This window comes from Argopecten irradians, chromosome 1 (assembly GCF_041381155.1).
Source record: "Argopecten irradians isolate NY chromosome 1, Ai_NY, whole genome shotgun sequence".
NCBI classification, from domain to species: Eukaryota; Metazoa; Mollusca; class Bivalvia; order Pectinida; family Pectinidae; genus Argopecten; species Argopecten irradians.
This window is the reverse complement of record NC_091134.1, coordinates 26,434,208-26,457,062: the sequence shown is the minus strand read 5'-3', so window position 1 is coordinate 26,457,062 and position 22,855 is coordinate 26,434,208. Positions and strand designations below refer to the sequence as shown.

The window sequence follows — 22,855 nt, the reverse complement described above, 5'->3', positions numbered from 1 at the left end:
ATCAAATAAAAAAGATCAAATGACATTTTGAAAAACACATTTTTTGTACATTATGTTCTTATTAATGACAAAATACGCAAAATAAAATCATAGAGAATAAAGCGGAAATAACCGATAAGTCGATTTCCGGGGACATAACTCTCATTTACTTAAGAACAAGAGCACAAGTTGCTGAAGCTGTTGTGTACTAAAGCAGGGGTTTCAAACTTAAAAAGACCATGGCAGAGGAAGACGAGAAGGGATACCGATGGGAAACTGAATATGAGAAGACTTGGTAACACATTACATTTCACACATCATTTGTTCTATCTGTTGAAAGTCCATAATAATTACTTATATCCCTTTGAAATTCCAACATGCAGCTCTATAAATTCACACAGTGTATTACTATTAACCGATACAACTGTCTTTCACTGAACTTCAACATTTAGTTCTGTACATTTGTGGTATTTAGCAATGTATAGTTATCTTCTTGAGAATCAGTTAAATATGAGTAAATCAAATAAATAATAAATGACATATTTCAACCATTGTCATTTGTCAACCAACACTGAAATTCAACTTTAAAGAAAAACTTTGATATTGGATTCCAAATATTTCAACTTTTGAGGAGATTTTCTGTAAAATTAAAGAATAAAATATTAAGCAAAAATTCACCCTCCTTGCCTTCTTCCCTGTTTGATAAGATACTTTTCTGACTACAGGGAAGTCATTGAAGAAGATGATGATGGGACCATCCAATCTAGTGTCGATGATATCGTACACAAGGCCAAGAGGAGACGCCTCCTTGAAAAACTTGGGAACATTAGACTTGGCATGGTAGGTTTAATGCAAGGGGGGAAAATGGTACTTTTGTAAGCAAAGTTTAGTTTTCATGAATAATTCCAAAAAAGTGATATAAACTTTGCTAGATCAATGCCAGGGATGGAAGCACATAAGTGGTGCCATTATGTCCCTACATAAATTAGTGATCAATTGATGCTATAACAGTCAAACCTTTAAAGATCATTTAATAGACAGAGAGAAAATGGTCTTCATAGCCATGCACAGATTGAAATGTGTTGAAATTGGTCATTTGGGACCCTAGAAAAGTGTGTCTTATTATGCAGGTGGTCATTATACAAAGGTGTTTGCCATGGCAGATTTTACATAGGAAATACTATGATAGAGATAAGCTTATTTTAAAGCCAATGAAAAATAATCCATACATTTCACTTCGCTGTAAAGAAATTATAGGTGTGGTATTCTTCCAGATGCGACATCTGTTCCTGGTGATAGATATGTCAGAAGCAATGAAAGATCAGGATCTCAAGCCAACTCGTCTGGCATCAACACTCAAGGTAAAAAGGACTTTTACATGAAACTGAATAGATAGATTTTTCTGAGTTTATTACATTGTGTAGCTCTGAATATTATTAATATTTTCCAAACATGTAACCAGATTTTCAAAATTCAAAGGCAACAACTATTTGAAAAATGATCGTAACTAACTTATAGGAAAACACTACTACAACAAGAGGGGAGAAAATGTAACCTCCAGACCAGGACTGGAATCCAGGACCTCAGAAACACATGCTTTACATATACAAAATGTACTGATTGTGGTAGCTGTATGGTCATTGATAATCGGCCCAGCTAATTTAAATCCCACTATTTTGATGATTCTAATACATTTTGAAAATTTGAAATATTCCTATTTCCAGGTTTTTTGTGCATTATGTTACAATTGGAGTTAATTATTCTAAGAAATCTCCACTTCTATGTTACTTGATATGAATACAAATTTCTGGCCATTTGTGTTACAGTTGCTGGAACACTTTGTAGAAGAATACTTTGATCAGAATCCTATCAGTCAGCTAGGTGTCATAACAACACGTAACAAGAGGGCTGAGAAGGTAGCAGAGCTAGGAGGTATTGTCTGATGTACAGAACCAATAGCACTGCCAAGCATTGTTAATCTGTAAAGTGCAATTTCATCAAATTATACAAACTTAACATAATCATTGAATTCTCCTGTAAAATATAAAATTTTCGAGAATATGCTTTCCATTAACAACAAAACAAATTCTCTAAGATAATATAAGAGAACTGTGTGTTAATTTGATTTCTACTGTAATGAAACATACAATAACATGTATCTTGTTTTTAACATGTACAGAACAAATGAGAAATCATATATGTGCTGTCTTGTTTCTCACAGGGAACCCGCGTCGTCACATTACCACTCTTCAATCTCTTGTAAATAAGACTTGCCAGGGTGAACCATCACTTCAGAATTCACTTGATTTAGCCAATCAGACACTCAGGTTTGTATATCTTGCCAATTAGACACATTGGGTTGTATTTCTAGCCAATCAGACACTCAGGTTGGTATTTCTAGCCAATACAGTATTCAGATTTGTGTTTCAAGCTAATCAGACGCCAAGTTTGACCAGTGCAATATATATAAGACACATAATTTGTTAGGTTAATCTAGCACTGTACACTGTCCGATTATGTTTATCTAAAAGATGTCATTCATCTGATACAAGTGAGATCGGGAGGGAGAGACACCATTCTTCATTGTTGAAACTTAAAAAGTGGAATGGTGCTGGTAAAGGATTGTTTGTTGATTATGTTTCCGAAAGGTTTCCCTATATCTATAATGTTGTAGATGCTATGTGTAATAGCGGAACTGATAATTTAAATTCACTTGATGAAACTGTAAATATAATGTGTGAAATCTTCGTCGATGCTGTCAAACATGCATTTGGTATCAACCAACCTGTTAAGAAGTATCAGAATTTTCAAAATCCTTGGTTTACTACTGAATGTAAATCTGCTAGACAAAATTACAGAATAGCCAAGAGATTATACAAAAGATAAGGTGATATTGCACTTAAAGAAAATTTATATGAAAAGGAAAAAAGTTACCGTAAAACACTGAAATCTGCTGTGAATTCACATAAAAAGAATATAAAAACCAAGTTAAATAATGTAAGATCTAGAAACCCAAAAGAATATTGAAAAATATTACATCAAAGTAATTCCATTAATAAATCATGTAAGGCAAGCATCGATGAATTATTCAACTTTTTTGGTAAATCTTTTAATAACAATGTTGAAGGTGATATTAACCATGTACTTTCTTGAAGTAATCAAAGAGTTGTCGAACCTTGGTGTTCATGATATCTTGAATCAACATATATTCTTGAAGTAATCAAAGAAATACTTCAATGTGTCAGTAAATTAAGAAGCATTAAGGCTGTTGATGAGGACTTAGTTTGTAATGAATATATTAAATCTACTGTTGATATTATGATTCCTGTATATGTAAAAGTTTTTAACTACATATTTGACACTGGTATCATACCAAAGTCGTGGCTTATGGGTAATATTATACCTGTATAAAAAATAAAGGGGATAGGTTTGACGCCAAAAATTATAGACCTATCAATCTTGTTAGTTGTTTGGGTAAGCTACTAAGCTATTTACTACTATCATTAATGAAAGACTAAATAACTATGCCAACAGCATTGAACTTATACTTGAAAACCAAGCAGGATTTCGAAAGCAATACTCTACCTTAGATCACATATTTCCGTTATATTCTTTAATTGAGCTGTCAAAGCAATTCAAACAACATATGTATTGTGCTTTTATATGTTTCTAAAAAGCTTTTGACAGTGTCTGGAAATTAGGATGATGGAACAAATTAATATCAAGTGGTGTAAATGGAAAGTGTTTTAATGTAATAATTAATTTGTATAATGACGTTAAAGGTAAATCAGTTAATTATATATTTAATTGTAACTATGGAGTGAGACAAGGTGAAAACTTATCTCCATTCTTATTTTCAATATTTTTCAACGATTTAGAAGACTTTTTAAAATCACATGATTGTAAAGGCTTGTCAGCTTTATCTGGAAAACTGGAGAATGAATTACAGGTTTTCCTTAAATTGTATGTCTTACTGTATGCTGACGATACTATATTATTAGCAGACTCTGCTGAAGATTTACAAAAGTAACTTAATGTATTTTGTAACTATTGCAAGCTATGGCACCTTAAAGTTAACATCGATAAGACGAAAGTTATGGTTTTTGGTAGAGGGAATCTATCTCGAAATATAAGGTTCACTTTTAATGGTAACAACGTGCAAATTGTGAAAAATTTCAAATACCTTGGTGTTTATTTCACCAAAAATGGCTTCATGCATTTGAATGTTAAGAAATTATATGAAAAGGGTATAAATGCGATGTATGGTGCCATTGCTAAATGTAGGAGTCATAATCTGTCTATTGATTGTAATTTAGACATTTTTATTAAAGCTATAAAACCAGTTATATTATACGGTTGTGAGGTCGGGGGGTTTTGTGATTACAAACTCTTAGAACGTCTCCATGCACCTTAAATTTTGTAAACATATTCTTTTAAAACATCAACACCCAACTTCATGGTATACTGGGGACTTGGTAGATTCCCATCAGCTATCAGTATAAAAGTTGGCATGATTGGCTATTGGGTAAGGATGATCAAATCATCACATAACTAACTAAACTATAAACTGTTCCAGATTACTAATAATTATAATACACAGTGATTAAAATGTATGAAAAGTATTTTTGAAGAATGTAATCTTGCTCATATTTTCGAGATCAGGGAATTCACTAGTTCACATTGTTTGAAAAAAGTAATTTTCCATGCCCTCAAAAGTAATTTTATATATAGTTGGAAAAATGATGTTTTCAACTCTCCAAAAGGTACCAATTATAGAATTTTCTTCCGCCACGTCTAGTGAAGGCCTATTGTAAATTTAGAACATATAATGTAAAACTACAGATTGAATGTGGCAGATGGATTGATATACCAAGAGAACAACGATTTTTTAGCATGTGTAACTTAAACGAAATTCGAGATGAGTTCCATTATTTATTTTGACTTTACTGATCATGATCAATTAGTATCCAATAGAAAAAAATTATTTCTAGATACTATTATGAAAGACAAAATACTTTAAAATTTGATACTCTTTTCAATTATGTAGTCAACAATGAACTTATTTCACTAACAAAATTTATAATTATTATTCAAGACAGACTTATTCAGTCCATTAATATAACTAGTACGTCCTATATGTATATTCTAGCTATAGTATATGTGTAATATGTACTGTACTATTTCATTGTTATGGCTGCTTACATGTATATGTCCTGTTTATATATTCTCTACACTACTGTTTGTATGTTTACGAGAATAAAATCATTGTCATTGTCAGCTGCAATATTGTTGCTCAAAAGACTTTAGACAGAAAATGGTGTTGTCTTTAGAGCTACAATTAGTGCCTATTACTGCTAATGGAGCAAAGTAATGATTATGCAAACCATTATTAAAATGTTTGCAAGCATTTTATCATACTTGTTTTATATCTCATACCTAAATAGGCAATAAAATTGAACCGTATAAAATATCAAATTCTCGGCGAGACATTATTTTTTTTAACATTGTATATCGAAAGGTCTTTCTGAAGAGAATATATACGGCAAGTTTACAAATTGTGATTTTCACGTCATGTGAACAGGATTGGTAGATATCAAGAACAATAGTTATGTTTGTTTTGGACAAAAATAATATATAAATGCATGTATATGCATGAAATAATTTGAAAACTACAAAAAAGAATCGAAAATTGTGCCCGAGTGATTTTCTGAGGCACTGCTCCACTAGGACACATAGACACCATTTCCTAGCTGGCCGAAAGTTAGTGGGCCGGGTACGTATATTTGTTGTAATGCTAATCAAGCAGATACCAAAGTTGATGGTTTTAAATATTAGCTACATGTATAAGGCACTTGATCGGATTTGTAATTTCAACCTTTCAGACATCGAAGCATGTACATTAAACCAATTGAATCTGAATACTTCAACCTTTCAGTCATCGAAGCATGTACATTAAACCAATTGAATCTGAATACTTTATCCACAAGTAGAACAAAAACTATAAAAAAAACTAAGAAAAAAAAAGAAGTTAGTTTTGTTTAATATTCATAATAGGAGATGTTAACTTTTAATGAAATATTTAAAGATGTTTCTGTCGAAAATAATCTGTCTGTTCAACCTTACTGAACAAAGCATAATCACTGGCATTAAATTCATTATTTTACAATATCATTTTCGCTTAATACAAATTGGTCTAAAACAAACCAGAGTGAAGTAATTTTTGTTTTAATGTTATAACAGACATATGCCAAGTCATGCGAGCCGAGAAGTGTTAATTGTACTAGGGAGTCTGACATCCTGCGATCCAGGAGATATATCAGAGACAATACAGGTACGTTGATTTTCCTACAACCTTCTATGGAGTATGCTTGATCCTCCCTTTGATCTTGTAATCGTATTTAAGAAATTGTCTTAACTTTGTTAAGCAATAAATCGTTGAATTATCCGACACTGTCCCATGAGGGTCAGGGAAACTTTTAAATTGACAGCTTAAGAACATGTACCCAGGTAGCTGTATTACCATCAGATGAATGCTTTAAAATCATTATTCTTATTTTAGATTTATTACGGTACATAAAGGATATGACTTATTCCATTGTCAGCATAAAAATAGGTCTAGCCAATCCGAGTTTATGTTCTAGGGATTTTAGCTTCTCTTGTACACTAGTCAAGTAATATGTTATGTGAATTGTGTAATAGACAATGCCTACTAACAACACAATGCTCATCTGCATTACACCACAAGATGACGGGTTGTAAATATATATATATATATTACACTGCTAAATGGATGAATAATCTTCTGCATGAAGTCTTATAAGGATTGATTCATTGGCCTTTACTAAAGGTACACATATACAATGCATGGGCATGTATATATGGTATTTGTGAATAGGTATGGGAGTTTGTTTATTTCCTTATTTTTATTAACCAGTTTTAACTTACTCTTGTGGAAACACAATGGACTTTTTTGGGTCATGTTGCTGTTGCAGTTAAATAATTTGTTACTGCTACTGTGAAAAATTCATACATGTATGTGTGCTGGTGTAGGAATTTGAGAAATGGAACAATTGTTTTAGGTGCACATATGTAGCGTGCTATGGATGTATATGTAGTGTTTGTTTTTTGTTTTTATTTTTTAAGGTCATCTGACCCGAAGGGTCAGGATTACCTATAGTAGTCATGTTTCGTTTCATCTTCAGCCGTGCGCCGTCTGTTAACTTTTCACATTTTGAACTTCTTCTCAAGTTCTACCAGTGGCGATTTAGCTGAAACTGACATGAAATGATCCTGACATGCTTCCTACAAAGTGTTGTTATTTCTCTGGTTGATCAGAAATCCAAGATGGCACCACAGCCGCCATCTTGAAATCACATTTTAAACTTCTTCTCAAGTTCTAGGAAAAAGTGTTATTATTTTTTCGAGTCAATCCGAAATCTAAGATGGCCACTACAGCCGCCATCTTGAAAACACATTTTGAACTTCTTCTCAAGTTCTACCAGTGCGATTAGGCTGAAACTTGCATGAAATGATCCTGACATGGTCCAGACAAAGTGTTGTTATTTTTCGGGTTGATCCAAAATCCAAAATGGCCGTCATAGCCGCCATCTTGAAAACACATTTTGAACTTATCAAGTTTTACCAGTGCTATTTGGCTGAAACTTGCATGAAATGATCCTGACAAGGTCCATGTTGTTACATCTCTGATTTATCCCAAATTGAAGACAGCTACCATGACACTATATCTAATTAATGTTAAGGCCCTTGGGCCTCCTGTTTTTAGCTCACCTGCCCGAAGGGCAAGTGAGCTTATGCTGTGGTGGGCCTGTGACATGCTGGGATGAATGGCTACCAAGTTTGTTCAAATGAATGACATTGACCTTCATTCAAGGTCACAGGGGTAAAATAGGCTGAAATATGCTGTTAAGACTTTTGCTTCATAACCAAGAGGCCTAGAGACCTGATATTTGGTATGTAACATACTAGTATGAAGGGCTACCAAGTTGTTCAAATGAATGACCTTGACCTTCATTCAAGGTCACAGGGGTCAAATAGGCTAAAATCTTTAAACAACTTCTTTTTAATAACCAAGAGGCATAGGGACCTGATATTAGGCCTGTGACATACTGGGATGGAGGGCTACCAAGTTTGCTCAAACGAATAACCTTGACCTTCAGTCAAGGTCACAGGGGTTGAAAAGGCTAAAATCTTTAAACGACTTCTTCTTAATAACCAAACAGCCTAGGGATCTGATATTGGGCATTTGGCATGCTGGTATCAAGGGCTACCAAATTTGTTCAAATGAATGACCTTGACCTTCATTCAAAGTCACAGGGATCAAATAGGCTTAAATATTAAGATGACTTCTTCTTAATAAGCAAGAGGCCAAGGGACCTTATATTGGGGCTGGGCCTGTGGCATGCTGGAATATACGACTACCAAGTTTGTTCAAATGAATGACCATGACCTTCATTCAAGGTCACAAGGGTCAATTAGGTGAAAATCTTTAAACAACTTCTCCTTAATAACCAAAAGGCTGAGGGACCTGATATTAGGCATGTGACATGTTGGGATGGAAGGCTACCAAGTTTGTTCAAATGAATGACTTTGACCTACATTCAAGGTCACAGGGGTCAAATAGGCTAAATTTGTTAAATGACTTTTCCTTAATAACCAAGAGGGCTAGAGACCTGGTATTGGGCATGTGACATGATGGGATGAAGAGCTACAAAGGTAGTTCAAATCAATGACCTTGACTTTCATTCAGGGTCACAGGGGTCAAATAGGCTTAAATATTAAGATGACTTCTTTTTAAAAACCAAGAGAGCTAGAGACTTGATATTTGGCATGTGACATGCTGGGATAAAGGGCTACCAAGTTTGTTCAAATGAATGACTTTGACTTTCATTCAAGGTCACAGTGGTCAAATAGGCTAAAATCTTCAAAAGACTTCTTCTTGATAACTGAAAGGCATAGGGATCTGATATTGGACATTGGCATGCTGGGATCAAGGGCTATCAAGTTTGTTCAAATGAATGACCTTGACCTTCATTCAAGGTCTCAGGGGTCAAATTGGCTAAAATATTTTGATGACTTCTTTTTAATTACCAAGTGGCAAAGGGGGTCTAACATGCTTTGGCATGATATGAATTGTCATTCACTCTCCTATTTGTTAAGTATGAGCCATGCATGATTACCAGATAGCAGGTGAGCAATTCGGGCCTATTGGGCCCTTGTATTTATATATATTGTCCTTATGTATTTTTTTTTTACTTGAAATTTGTTATGTCCAAGTTCGTGTAATTTGTAATGAAGTGTGCCATACATATATATATTTTTGAGGTTTGCTATTGATGGTTGATATACTGTACCTGGCATCTCTTATACACATACATTTAAGCAATGTTTATCTTAATTTCTTATTATATATACATGTATACACATATCAGCAGCTATATCTTAATAGATTCTATCAATAAATGTTACAGATTTGTCTGCTCTCTCAGTGCTCAATGTTATATCACTACAATTTAAAAATTATGATGTCAAAATTAACGAATATGTGACATAACATCAAAAATATAAATGATTACATGTATGATTACAAGAGAAACCCTTTTACTTAATTTGAATTTATATATCTCTATTTTATTTGTATGAATAAGTTTGCAGAATGAATGGAGCAAATCAAATGTGATGAAATGAAAGCGATCAAGTAAAAGAATTGAAAAGGAGCTTCTGTGAGAGGCTATATGTTGTAAGAGGGATAAATCCAGGGTCCCAACCATGGCATCCCTCTAATTTGCTCGGGAATAAAATCAATTTTGAAACCATTAAAAAAAAGAAAAGAGAGAGAAAAGAAAATACATCATAAAATGACTGCATATAGAATATAATCATACCTCAGAGTTATGTCCCTTTGTTAAACAATGGGAGGCAGGTATAAGTTGGCTCCTGGACGACGGTTCCTGATAGATATATAATTATAGAAAGTGTTTATATTAACTATTTTTTACAGACAATGAAAGACAACAATGTGAGATGTTCTGTCATAGGTCTGGCTGCCGAGGTTCGTGTTTGTAAAAGGATCTGTCACGAGACAAGTGGTAAGTTTCTTTAACAATAATTGTCTTACTCCAACATGATCTAGATACTGTTTTATTTATCAGTGAACCAGAATGCTATCTACATGCTAGCTTATGCATCTAAATGAAAAAATGAAAACAACACAAAAACCTCAATTAAATTTCTTTTAGGTAAATATTTTGTGATTCTGGACGAAGTTCACTTTCGGGATCTCCTCATCTCGCATGTCACACCACCTCCAGCAACAGTGAGTCTTTGGTATTCTTTTATTTGTTTGATGAATTATTAAATTGAAAAATTTCAATATTAAAGATTTCGGATAGTTGTTTTATGGAATTAAGCATTAAGGTTTGAAATACTAGGGAATGAATTGTTATAATAAACAATGTATTTAAATTAACGTATATATAGATGTAACCTTGTCTAAAAGTCATGTATTTTGATACAGAATTTAAGCAATGGTAAGAGAAATTTCATTTTCATAATAATCAAGCATCAGTTTGTGCATTCATTAATTTAAATATTAATTTATATACAGTTGTGGTAATCAATGGTCTAAAGATTTCACTTTTTTTCCATTTTTAGAGCAGCACAGAATCATCACTGATCAAAATGGGTAAGTACAATATGGAAGTGAAATATTTGTCGTCAGATATCAAGTGAAGTGATTTAATGATAAGGCTGAGTCAAGCTAAACTGGCACTAAATATGTGTAAGTCCGAGATGGCTGGAGTTGATGACAAAGTAGGTAATTATCTAGTACAACAGAAATATCCTGTATGGACTGTGTATTTGCCAAGATACTTTCATTATAACAGAATGGTAGGCACACAACTTAAGTCTCATGAAGTCACCATGTTTGCCCAAACTAAATATATGAAACTTACATGAAAGGACTGATATTAACAATTATTTCTGTCTTTTTTCACTGGTCAATTCTTTTTGTTCAATTTTAACCATATAAAATAGAGTAGATTATCTTATGATAATTTTCAAGTCATTCTAAAAACAAAGAAATTTAATTATGTCCCACAATAACAAGAAAAATAACAGGCTGGCAGCATTCTAGTTTCAATACAGTAACTGTACTTTTTACAAAAATTCTGTAGTGACTTACTTTGATACTTAAATGCATTATAAAGACTTTATACAGTAATCTTCTGTTTCCTGTCTTCACACTTATTATTTAGGGCTGGACTAGGTATAAGTGGATGCCAAAGGCTCATTGAGTAGATACACAAAAACTGATAAAAACACATAAACAATAATATTTTACAGTGTAACTGATATATACTTGTAGGCTTTCCACATCACAATTTAAGTGGCGACAAAGGGAAGGGTGAGAAAGCTTCCATGTGCATGTGGTACGTATGACCGTCCTGGCTAGTATCATAGATTTGAGTTTGTAATATTTTGTACTGTTGTATACAATGTGTATGTATGACAATCCTGGGTAGATTTGAGTTTGTTACATTGGCTACTGTTGTATATCATGTGTATGTATGACAGTCCTGGCTAGTATCATACATTTGAGTTTGTTACATTGGGTACTGTTGTATATCATGTGTATGTATGACAGTCCTGGGTAATATCATACATTTGAGTTTGTTACATTGGGTACTGTTGTATATCATGTGTATGTATGACAGTCCTGGGTAATATCATACATTTGAGTTTGTTACATTGGGTACTGTTGTATATCATGTGTATGTATGACAGTCCTGGCTAGTATCATACATTTGAGTTTGTTACATTGGGTACTGTTGTATATCATGTGTATATATGACAGTCCTGGGTAATATCATACATTTGAGTTTGTTACATTGGGTACTGTTGTATATCATGTGTATGTATGACAGTCCTGGGTTATATCATACATTTGAGTTGTTACATTGGGTACTGTTGTATATCATGTGTATGTATGACAGTCCTGGGTTATATCATACATTTGAGTTTGTTACATTTGTTACTGTTGTATATCATGTGTATGTATGACAGTCCTGGGTTATATCATACATTGAGTTTGAGTACATTGGGTACTGTTGTATATCATGTGTATGTATGACAGTCCTGGGTAATATCATACATTTGAGTTTGTTACATTGGCTACTGTTGTATATCATGTGTATGTATGACAGTCCTGGGTAATATCATACATTTGAGTTTGTTACATTGGCTACTGTTGTATATCATGTGTATGTATGACAGTCCTGGGTAATATCATACATTTGAGTTTGTTACATTGGGTACTGTTGTATATCATGTGTATGTATGACAGTCCTGGCTAGTATCATACATTTGAGTTTGTTACATTGGGTACTGTTGTATATCATGTGTATGTATGACAGTCCTGGGTTATATCATACATTTGAGTTTGTTACATTGGGTACTGTTGTATATCATGTGTATGTATGACAGTCCTGGGTAATATCATACATTTGAGTTTGTTACATTGGGTACTGTTGTACATCATGTGTATGTATGACAGTCCTGGGTTATATCATACATTTGAGTTTGTTACATTGGGTACTGTTGTATATCATGTGTATGTATGACAGTCCTGGGTAATATCATACATTTGAGTTTGTTACATTGGCTACTGTTGTATATCATGTGTATGTATGACAGTCCTGGGTAATATCATACATTTGAGTTTGTTACATTGGGTACTGTTGTATATCATTGTATGTATGACAGTCCTGGGTAATATCATACATTTGAGTTTGTTACATTAGGTACTGTTGTATATCATTTGTATGTATGACAGTCCTGGGTTATATCATACATTTGAGATTGTTTCATTGGGTACTGTTGTATATCATGTGTATGTATGACAGTCCTGGGTTATATCATACATTTGAGATTGTTTCATTGGCTACTGTTGTATATCATGTGTATGTATGACAGTCCTGGGTAATATCATACATTTGAGTTAGTTACATTGGCTACTGTTGTATATCATTTGTATGTATGACAGTCCTGGGTAATATCATACATTTGAGTTTATTACATTGGGTACTGTTGTATATCATGTGTATATATGACAGTCCTGGGTAATATCATACATTTAAGTTTGTTACATTGGGTACTGTTGTATATCATGTGTATGTATGACAGTCCTGGGTAATATCATACATTTGAGTACATTGGGTACTGTTGTATATCATGTGTATGTATGACAGTCCTGGGTAATATCATACATTTGAGTTTGTTACATTGGGTACTGCTGTATATCATGTGTATGTATGACAGTCCTGGGTAATATCATACATTTGAGTTTGTTACATTGGGTACTGATGTATATCATGTGTATGTATGACAGTCCTGGGTAATATCATACATTTGAGTACATTGGGTACTGTTGTATATCATGTGTATGTATGACAGTCCTGGGTAATATTATACATTTGAGTACATTGGGTACTGTTGTATATCATTTGTATGTATGACAGTCCTGGGTAATATCATACATTTGAGTACATGCGGTACTGTTGTATATCATGTGTATGTATGACAGTCCTGGGTAATATCATACATTTGAGTTTGTTACATTGGGTACTGTTGTATATCATGTGTATGTATGACAGTCCTGGGTTATATCATACATTTGAGTACATTGGGTACTGTTGTATATCATGTGTATGTATGACAGTCCTGGGTTATATCATACATTTGAGTTTGTTATATTGGGTACTGTTGTATATCATTTGTATGTATGACAGTCCTGGGTTATATCATACATTTGAGTACATTGGGTACTGTTGTATATCATGTGTATGTATGACAGTCCTGGGTTATATCATACATTTGAGTACATTGGGTACTGTTGTATATCATGTGTATGTATGACAGTCCTGGGTAATATCATACATTTGAGTTTGTTACATTTGTTACTGTTGTATATCATGTGTATGTATGACAGTCCTGGGTAATATCATACATTTGAGTTTGTTACATTAGGTACTGTTGTATATCATGTGTATGTATGACAGTCCTGGGTTATATCATACATTTGAGTACATTGGGTACTGTTGTATATCATGTGTATGTATGACAGTCCTGGGTTATATCATACATTTGAGTTTGTTACATTTGGTACTGTTGTATATCATGTGTATGTATGACAGTCCTGGGTTATATCATACATTTGAGATTGTTTCATTGGCTACTGTTGTATATCATGTGTATGTATGACAGTCCTGGGTAATATCATACATTTGAGTTAGTTACATTGGCTACTGTTGTATATCATTTGTATGTATGACAGTCCTGGGTAATATCATACATTTGAGTTTGTTACATTTGTTACTGTTGTATATCATGTGTATGTATGACAGTCCTGGGTAATATCATACATTTGAGTTTGTTACATTAGGTACTGTTGTATATCATGTGTATGTATGACAGTCCTGGGTTATATCATACATTTGAGTTTGTTACATTAGGTACTGTTGTATATCATGTGTATGTATGACAGTCCTGGGTTATATCATACATTTGAGATTGTTTTCATTGGGTACTGTTGTATATCATGTGTATGTATGACAGTCCTGGGTTATATCATACATTTGAGATTGTTTCATTGGCTACTGTTGTATATCATGTGTATGTATGACAGTCCTGGGTAATATCATACATTTGAGTTAGTTACATTGGCTACTGTTGTATATCATTTGTATGTATGACAGTCCTGGGTAATATCATACATTTGAGTTTGTTACATTTGTTACTGTTGTATATCATGTGTATGTATGACAGTCCTGGGTAATATCATACATTTGAGTTTGTTACATTAGGTACTGTTGTATATCATGTGTATGTATGACAGTCCTGGGTTATATCATACATTTGAGTTTGTTACATTAGGTACTGTTGTATATCATGTGTATGTATGACAGTCCTGGGTTATATCATACATTTGAGTTTGTTACATTTGGTACTGTTGTATATCATGTGTATGTATGACAGTCCTGGGTTATATCATACATTTGAGATTGTTTCATTGGCTACTGTTGTATATCATGTGTATGTATGACAGTCCTGGGTAATATCATACATTTGAGTTAGTTACATTGGCTACTGTTGTATATCATTTGTATGTATGACAGTCCTGGGTAATATCATACATTTGAGTTTGTTACATTGGCTACTGTTGTATATCATTTTTATGTATGACAGTCCTGGGTTATATCATACATTTGAGTTTGTTACATTAGGTACTGTTGTATATCATGTGTATGTATGACAGTCCTGGGTTATATCATACATTTGAGATTGTTTCATTGGGTACTGTTGTATATCATGTGTATGTATGACAGTCCTGGGTTATATCATACATTTGAGATTGTTTCATTGGCTACTGTTGTATATCATGTGTATGTATGACAGTCCTGGGTAATATCATACATTTGAGTTAGTTACATTGGCTACTGTTGTATATCATTTGTATGTATGACAGTCCTGGGTAATATCATACATTTGAGTTTGTTACATTTGTTACTGTTGTATATCATGTGTATGTATGACAGTCCTGGGTAATATCATACATTTGAGTTTGTTACATTAGGTACTGTTGTATATCATGTGTATGTATGACAGTCCTGGGTTATATCATACATTTGAGTTTGTTACATTAGGTACTGTTGTATATCATGTGTATGTATGACAGTCCTGGGTTATATCATACATTTGAGTTTGTTACATTGGGTACTGTTGTATATCATGTGTATGTATGACAGTCCTGGATTATATCATACATTTGAGTTTGTTACATTGGGTACTGTTTGTATATCATGTGTATGTATGACAGTCCTGGGTAGTATCATACATTTGAGTTTGTTACATTGGCTACTGTTGTATATCATGTGTATGTATGACAGTCCTGGGTAATATCATACATTTGAGTTTGTTACATTGGGTACTGTTGTATATCATGTGTATGTATGACAGTCCTGGGTTATATCATACATTTGAGTTTGTTACATTGGGTACTGTTGTATATCATGTGTATGTATGACAGTCCTGGGTAGTATCATACATTTGAGTTTGTTACATTGGGTACTGTTGTATACCAATGTGTATGTATGACAGTCCTGGGTAATATCATACATTTGAGTTTGTTACATTGGCTACTGTTGTATATCATGTGTATGTATGACAGTCCTGGGTAATATCATACATTTGAGTTTGTTACATTGGCTACTGTTGTATATCATGTGTATGTATGACAGTCCTGGCTAGTATCATACATTTGAGTTTGTTACATTGGGTACTGTTGTACATCATGTGTATGTATGACAGTCCTGGGTAATATCATACATTTGAGTTTGTTACATTGGGTACTGTTGTATATCATGTGTATGTATGACAGTCCTGGGTAATATCATACATTTGAGTTTGTTACATTGGCTACTGTTGTATATCATGTGTATGTATGACAGTCCTGGGTAATATCATACATTTGAGTTTGTTACATTGGCTACTGTTGTATATCATGTGTATGTATGACAGTCCTGGGTAATATCATACATTTGAGTTTGTTACATTGGCTACTGTTGTATATCATGTGTATGTATGACAGTCCTGGGTAATATCATACATTTGAGTTTGTTACATTGGCTACTGTTGTATATCATGTGTATGTATGACAGTCCTGGTAATATGATACATTTGAGTTTGTTACATTGGGTACTGTTGTATATCATGTGTATGTATGACAGTCCTGGGTAATATCATACATTTGAGTTTATTACATTGGGTACTGTTGTATATCATGTGTATGTATGACAGTCCTGGGTAATATCATACATTTGAGTTTGTTACATTGGGTACTGTTGTATATCATGTGTATGTATGACAGTCCTGGGTAATATCATACATTTGAGTTTGTTACATTGGGTACTGTTGTATATCATGTGTATGTATGACAGTCCTGGGTAATATCATACATTTGAGTTTGTTACATTGGGTACTGTTGTATATCATGTGTATGTATGACAGTCCTGGGTAATATCATACATTTGAGTTTGTTACATTGGGTACTGTTGTATATCATGTGTATGTATGACAGTCCTGGGTAATATCATACATTTGAGTACATTGGGTACTGTTGTATATCATGTGTATGTATGACAGTCCTGGGTAATATCATACATTTGAGTACATTGGGTACTGTTGTATATCATGTGTATGTATGACAGTCCTGGGTAATATCATACATTTGAGTACATTGGGTACTGTTGTATATCATGTGTATGTATGACAGTCCTGGGTAATATCATACATTTGAGTACAATTGGGTACTGTTGTATATCATGTGTATGTATGACAGTCCTGGGTAATATCATACATTTGAGTTTGTTACATTGGGTACTGTTGTATATCATGTGTATGTATGACAGTCCTGGGTAATATCATACATTTGAGTACATTGGGTACTGTTGTATATCATGTGTATGTATGACAGTCCTGGGTAATATCATACATTTGAGTTTGTTACATTGGGTACTGTTGTATATCATGTGTATGTATGACAGTCCTGGGTAATATCATACATTTGAGTTTGTTACATTGGCTACTGTTGTATATCATGTGTATGTATGACAGTCCTGGGTAATATCATACATTTGAGTTTGTTACATTGGCTACTGTTGTATATCATGTGTATGTATGACAGTCCTGGGTAATATCATACATTTGAGTTTGTTACATTGGCTACTGTTGTATATCATGTGTATGTATGACAGTCCTGGGTAATATCATACATTTGAGTTGGTAACATTGGCTACTGTTGTATATCATGTGTATGTATGACAGTCCTGGGTAATATCATACATTTGAGTTTGTTACATTGGCTACTGTTGTATATCATGTGTATGTATGACAGTCCTGGGTAATATCATACATTTGAGTTTGTTACATTGGGTACTGTTGTATATCATGTGTATGTATGACAGTCCTGGGTAATATCATACATTTGAGTTTGTTACATTGGGTACTGTTGTATATCATGTGTATGTATGACAGTCCTGGGTAATATCATACATTTGAGTTTGTTACATTGGGTACTGTTGTATATCATGTGTATGTATGACAGTCCTGGGTAATATCATACATTTGAGTTTGTTACATTGGGTACTGTTGTATATCATGTGTATGTATGACAGTCCTGGGTAATATCATACATTTGAGTTTGTTACATTGGGTACTGTTGTATATCATGTGTATGTATGACAGTCCTGGGTAATATCATACATTTGAGTTTGTTACATTGGCTACTGTTGTATATCATGTGTATGTATGACAGTCCTGGGTAATATCATACATTTGAGTTTGTTACATTGGCTACTGTTGTACATCATGTGTATGTATGACAGTCCTGGCTAGTATCGTACATTTGAGTTTATTACATTGGGTACTGTTGTGTTTGAGGCGTGGAACAACTGCAGACTGATCGAGGTACTGAACTCTAAAAATTGAGCTTCATGATCACCAACGACTCCTTACACTATTCCGTCATTGGACTTAACAAATAAAGTATTCTCTTTACAATATAGCAATACGGATCAAACAACTAAGGACTTATTTGATATTTAACTGACTGGAAATTTTCCATTTGGCACAGACTACTAATACTTAATTATTAAGCTGTGTATTAAGACTCACCTTGCATTGATGGTTAGGCTTGCATTCAAAAGTATGTTACTGTGACCTTTATTCGACCTTTAATCTTCACCAAAGGGAAGTTTTGTGGGTATTGTTATTTTCATATGTCATGAGATAGGAAATTAACTTGTTGATCCTAAATTTGTTGAAACAAGTCATATAAGACCAGTTGTAATAACTGTTATATATGTCTTGTTTTAGCCACCTCAACAGGGTGCACATTAGCCAGGAAATTGGTAAAGACCACTTGTGTTATCATGTGTTGTTTGTTTCAGCCACTTAGACAGTAAGGTGAACCAGGGATTCAGTAGCAGTGGGTATTTCTGTCCCCAGTGTAAAAGTAAATACTGTGAGCTGCCCATCGAATGTAAATCATGTGGTAAGTTAATTACATGACAATCAAACAAGAGTAAAATCATTAACTGTAGATTTTCTAGGGATTTTGAATGGGACTGTTTCAATATGTCAGTAACATAAATACTTAAATTTCAAGATACCAATACAACAAACGTGAAGCACAATTTACTGTTGATTCATTCCACTGCTGTGGATTTTGAAGTCATATTTTTATGTGATTTTTTGACATCACAATTACCGGAAGGTGGGATAATGGTACTTTACCTTTGTAGTTTTGGTATCTGGAAACCTCCATATAACCAATCACCTTTTGTTTGTATTTGACAAGGAACAGTATCATTACTACTTTATTGAATATTGATTCATGTTGTGGTATTGTTTGTTGAAGGTTTAACATTAGTATCAGCACCACATTTGGCACGCTCCTACCATCACCTTTTCCCACTAGAAACATTTGTGGAGACTCCGGTATCAAGTCTTTCTACAGAATCAACGGTGTATGTAGACACATTTTTTGTTATTGGCTGCTATATTACTTGTTTATATTGTTTAGCAACATTTAAATTTGCCTTAGTGACTAACTCTGAATAAAGACCACTAGAATTAACATATGTGCCCGGCCTACTATACCTTTCGGCCTGGTATGAAATGGTTCCTATATATATTATGTCTTAGTGGAGCACTGCCTCAGAAAATCACTCAGGCAAAACTTTTCTATACTTTTTTGTTGGTTTCCAATTATTTTGTATGTATACATGCATTTATATGTTAATTTTGTCCAAAACTAACATAATGACCATTCTAAATATCTACCGTAACGCTCACAAGACATCAAGTTCACAATTTGTAGACTTACTGTGTAATTTTCCTTCAAAAAGACCTTCATATTTATATGTGTACCAAAAACATAATGTCTCGCTGTGAATTTGCCTGGTAGGTGAGCAATAAAAAACAAGTACTATAAAATCGTTTTAATAATGGCTTACATAATAAATACTTTGCTCCATAAGCAGTTATAGGCACCAATTGTAGCGCCAAAAAAACGTCACCATTATCTGTCAAAATTGATCTACAATATTGCATCCAAAAAGCTAGACCATCTGCTTGTTATGGCCACTTTCTTATGGTCCTAAATGGACAATATCAACACATTTTTAACTTGTTTACAAATACCACTGACTTCACTGTAGACACCATATTTTCGCGGTTCCTTAAGTGGTACATGTATTTATAGACAGGTTTTACTGTATTCCACAAATGATTTCTTGATACTAATGAGAACAAAAATGAGATTGTTAGCTTAACATTGGGCAGGTTTTTACATTACATATTAAAATGTTGCCATTGTTGTTATGGTTTTTAAATTTTGTTCTAGATCCTGTTTTTCATGCCAAATTACTGTTGAAGATCCTAATGTAAGTATAATTGAAAATCCTTGTGCCTTCATTTATTGTATCAAAACAGAAGCTAAACATATCGTATATTGTAGCCCATGTTAGATAGAAATGTTTGCATTTGGTTATTAACATCTAACCCAACCAAACCAAAGAGATGTACAGGGAATACTGCACCAATGATCACCTCTGTGTAATGACCACCTGTTTAATCAGACCTCTTTCTGTGGGTCCTAAATGGCTAGTTTTGATATATTTTGACCTGGGTATAAAGACCATCTGGCTATGGAGATATTTTCCCTTTGTACATTGGATGATCTGTTTATAGACAGTGTTGACTGTATATAAGTATATAAAATGACATCCAACTTGGGATTATTATGACGTCACCCTGTATGGATTGAATCATCAACACCAAATCGTTGTATTTTACTAGCACAGAGCTAATAGATATATCAGTATGGAAAGCGCTTTACCTTTTCTATCGTGTGGTTAAGGTTTTCTGCCACACATTACCAAAAGCCACCCACCTTTTGATAGTGAATTCGAAACTATATAGACTATAGGTTGGTGGTTTTTCTGTGATTACTCCAGCCTTCCTCAACCTCACGAGCCTGTCATGTTTATAAAAGAATAACTGGCTGTTAAAGTTGTATTTCTTATAATTTTACCATCAAAAACTGTCATAAAACATACAATGTGTGAATATGGATGCTTATATATCATGGTTCAGATTTAAAACAGCATCAATATACTATTGCCATAGTGGTAAATGTCACATGAAATATCACATGTTTGGAAAGAACGGCCACCGTCAACGCCATGTTTCAAACTTTCGGGTAATATCAGAAAACCAAGTTGCATCACATGACCAACATCGGTAATAGCTGTATAGATCGGAATAGATCGTAACAGTTCAGAGATTTCCGAGTTATTTTAAGTGTTCACACATGGAAAATCAATATTTAAATTTAATTATTTAATAATTTTGACCATACAACTTAAATATTTACATAAAACAAAAACAAACAATACCTGTCTACTTTTTGTGTTACAGATGTATCAATGTGGACGTTGCCACCAGCTGTTCTGTCTGGACTGTGACCTGTATATCCACGAAACTCTCCATTCCTGTCCTGGCTGTGCCTGTTCCAGGGAAACACAACAATCCTCACAACAATTTGTGGGACTATCCTGACATTTCATTTTTATTTTGTTATTCTATTTTTATACTTTTGTATATTGTTTACAAATAAATGAACTTCATAATATATGTGTGTTTTACTTTTCCCTTTGTTACTTTCCTCTTTCATGAGGCTCTGCAATAGAGATGTGGGAGTCCTATGATAGTCACTGTGTCTGTCTGACTGTCCATCCATAATTAGTGTCCCAAGATTTCCTTGTCGAGCAATTGATTTGAAAGTGCCTCTTGGCTCTGGAGAAGTGGGGCCCATTTGGGAAATTAGAGGTAAATCTTTAAAATTTGTGAGAAAAGAGACAATAAGCCAGTATTCAGAAATAATTGGCATAAAAACCAGATGAGTGATAAAGGCCCTCTGCACCCCTTGTCTAGAAATCCATTTCACTCCACCAAGGGATTTTAAGGATTTAAATTTTCATTACTTTGATCTTTCCAATCTGCCTTTTTTATTATCTTCACATTTTGTGATTGTAACAATATTGACCTATAAAAGCTTCTATAAAAACGGGTTGTAACAATGGCCATGGGTTTGTGGTTTAAATGGTACAAGGTTAATGTTGTGGCAAGTTGTAAAAGGCTGTAATCAGTCATTGGTTTCTTCATTGATATTAGACAATAAGTTTTGAGCTTGTAAGGACAATCATTTTAAGAGAGAAAATGCAGGATGTATTAAATTTTAAGAGTCTCTATTCACCAAAACTACCAGGTTAGTTAAGGTTTTTGTAAAATGCTGTTTAATATAATAAACAATTATTATGGATTTCTATCTTGATATCGGATATAGATTAGTGTTGTAATTTGTAAAAAGGTATGAACATCATTTTAAGGATAATGAATCATAGGCCGCTTTCGTTTATTCGGACCTGCAAGGGCTTTGTCAAGGCTCGTCTGAAAACAATATAAAATCACCAGGTCTGTCTTTAATTAATAAACGAACAACTACGTCCAACCAGTCAAACCGTATAATCGAAAACGGCCCTAGTCTTCAAAATTTCAAGCCGTATGAGGGCCCAAATTGTACTTAGTAATAGGTTATGGATATTGGCAGTCATTGTAAAGAAGGGAAACACAGTTTTGAGAATTTCAAGAGGGGCAATAATGAAATGTACTCGCAATGGTTTTTTGGTCGTTAAAGGCTGCAGGAGGTGAACGATTGTTCTCAAACAGGTCTTGC

At 33.8% G+C, this 22,855-nt stretch overlaps 1 protein-coding gene across 2 annotated transcripts; it reads left to right on the top strand.

The window, feature by feature from the left end:
* Positions 1-139: 139 nt before the first annotated feature.
* On the top strand, positions 140-21,751 carry LOC138322269 (general transcription factor IIH subunit 2-like). 2 transcript variants are annotated; one of them, XM_069266311.1, is made up of 14 exons: positions 140-274; positions 705-819; positions 1,254-1,340; positions 1,806-1,911; positions 2,201-2,306; positions 6,220-6,310; positions 9,998-10,085; positions 10,236-10,312; positions 10,651-10,681; positions 11,366-11,429; positions 19,005-19,108; positions 19,475-19,583; positions 20,462-20,501; positions 21,538-21,751. In XM_069266311.1, exons 1-14 carry the CDS (start codon positions 219-221, stop codon positions 21,676-21,678), a joined length of 1,215 nt encoding a protein of 404 aa, XP_069122412.1. In that variant the 5' UTR covers positions 140-218; the 3' UTR covers positions 21,679-21,751. The 2 variants fall into 2 exon arrangements, with proteins under 2 accessions (XP_069122412.1, XP_069122417.1); XM_069266316.1 differs by lacking the exon at positions 140-274 and having other exon boundaries at positions 724-819; positions 1,237-1,340.
* The last annotated feature ends 1,104 nt before the right edge of the window (positions 21,752-22,855 follow it).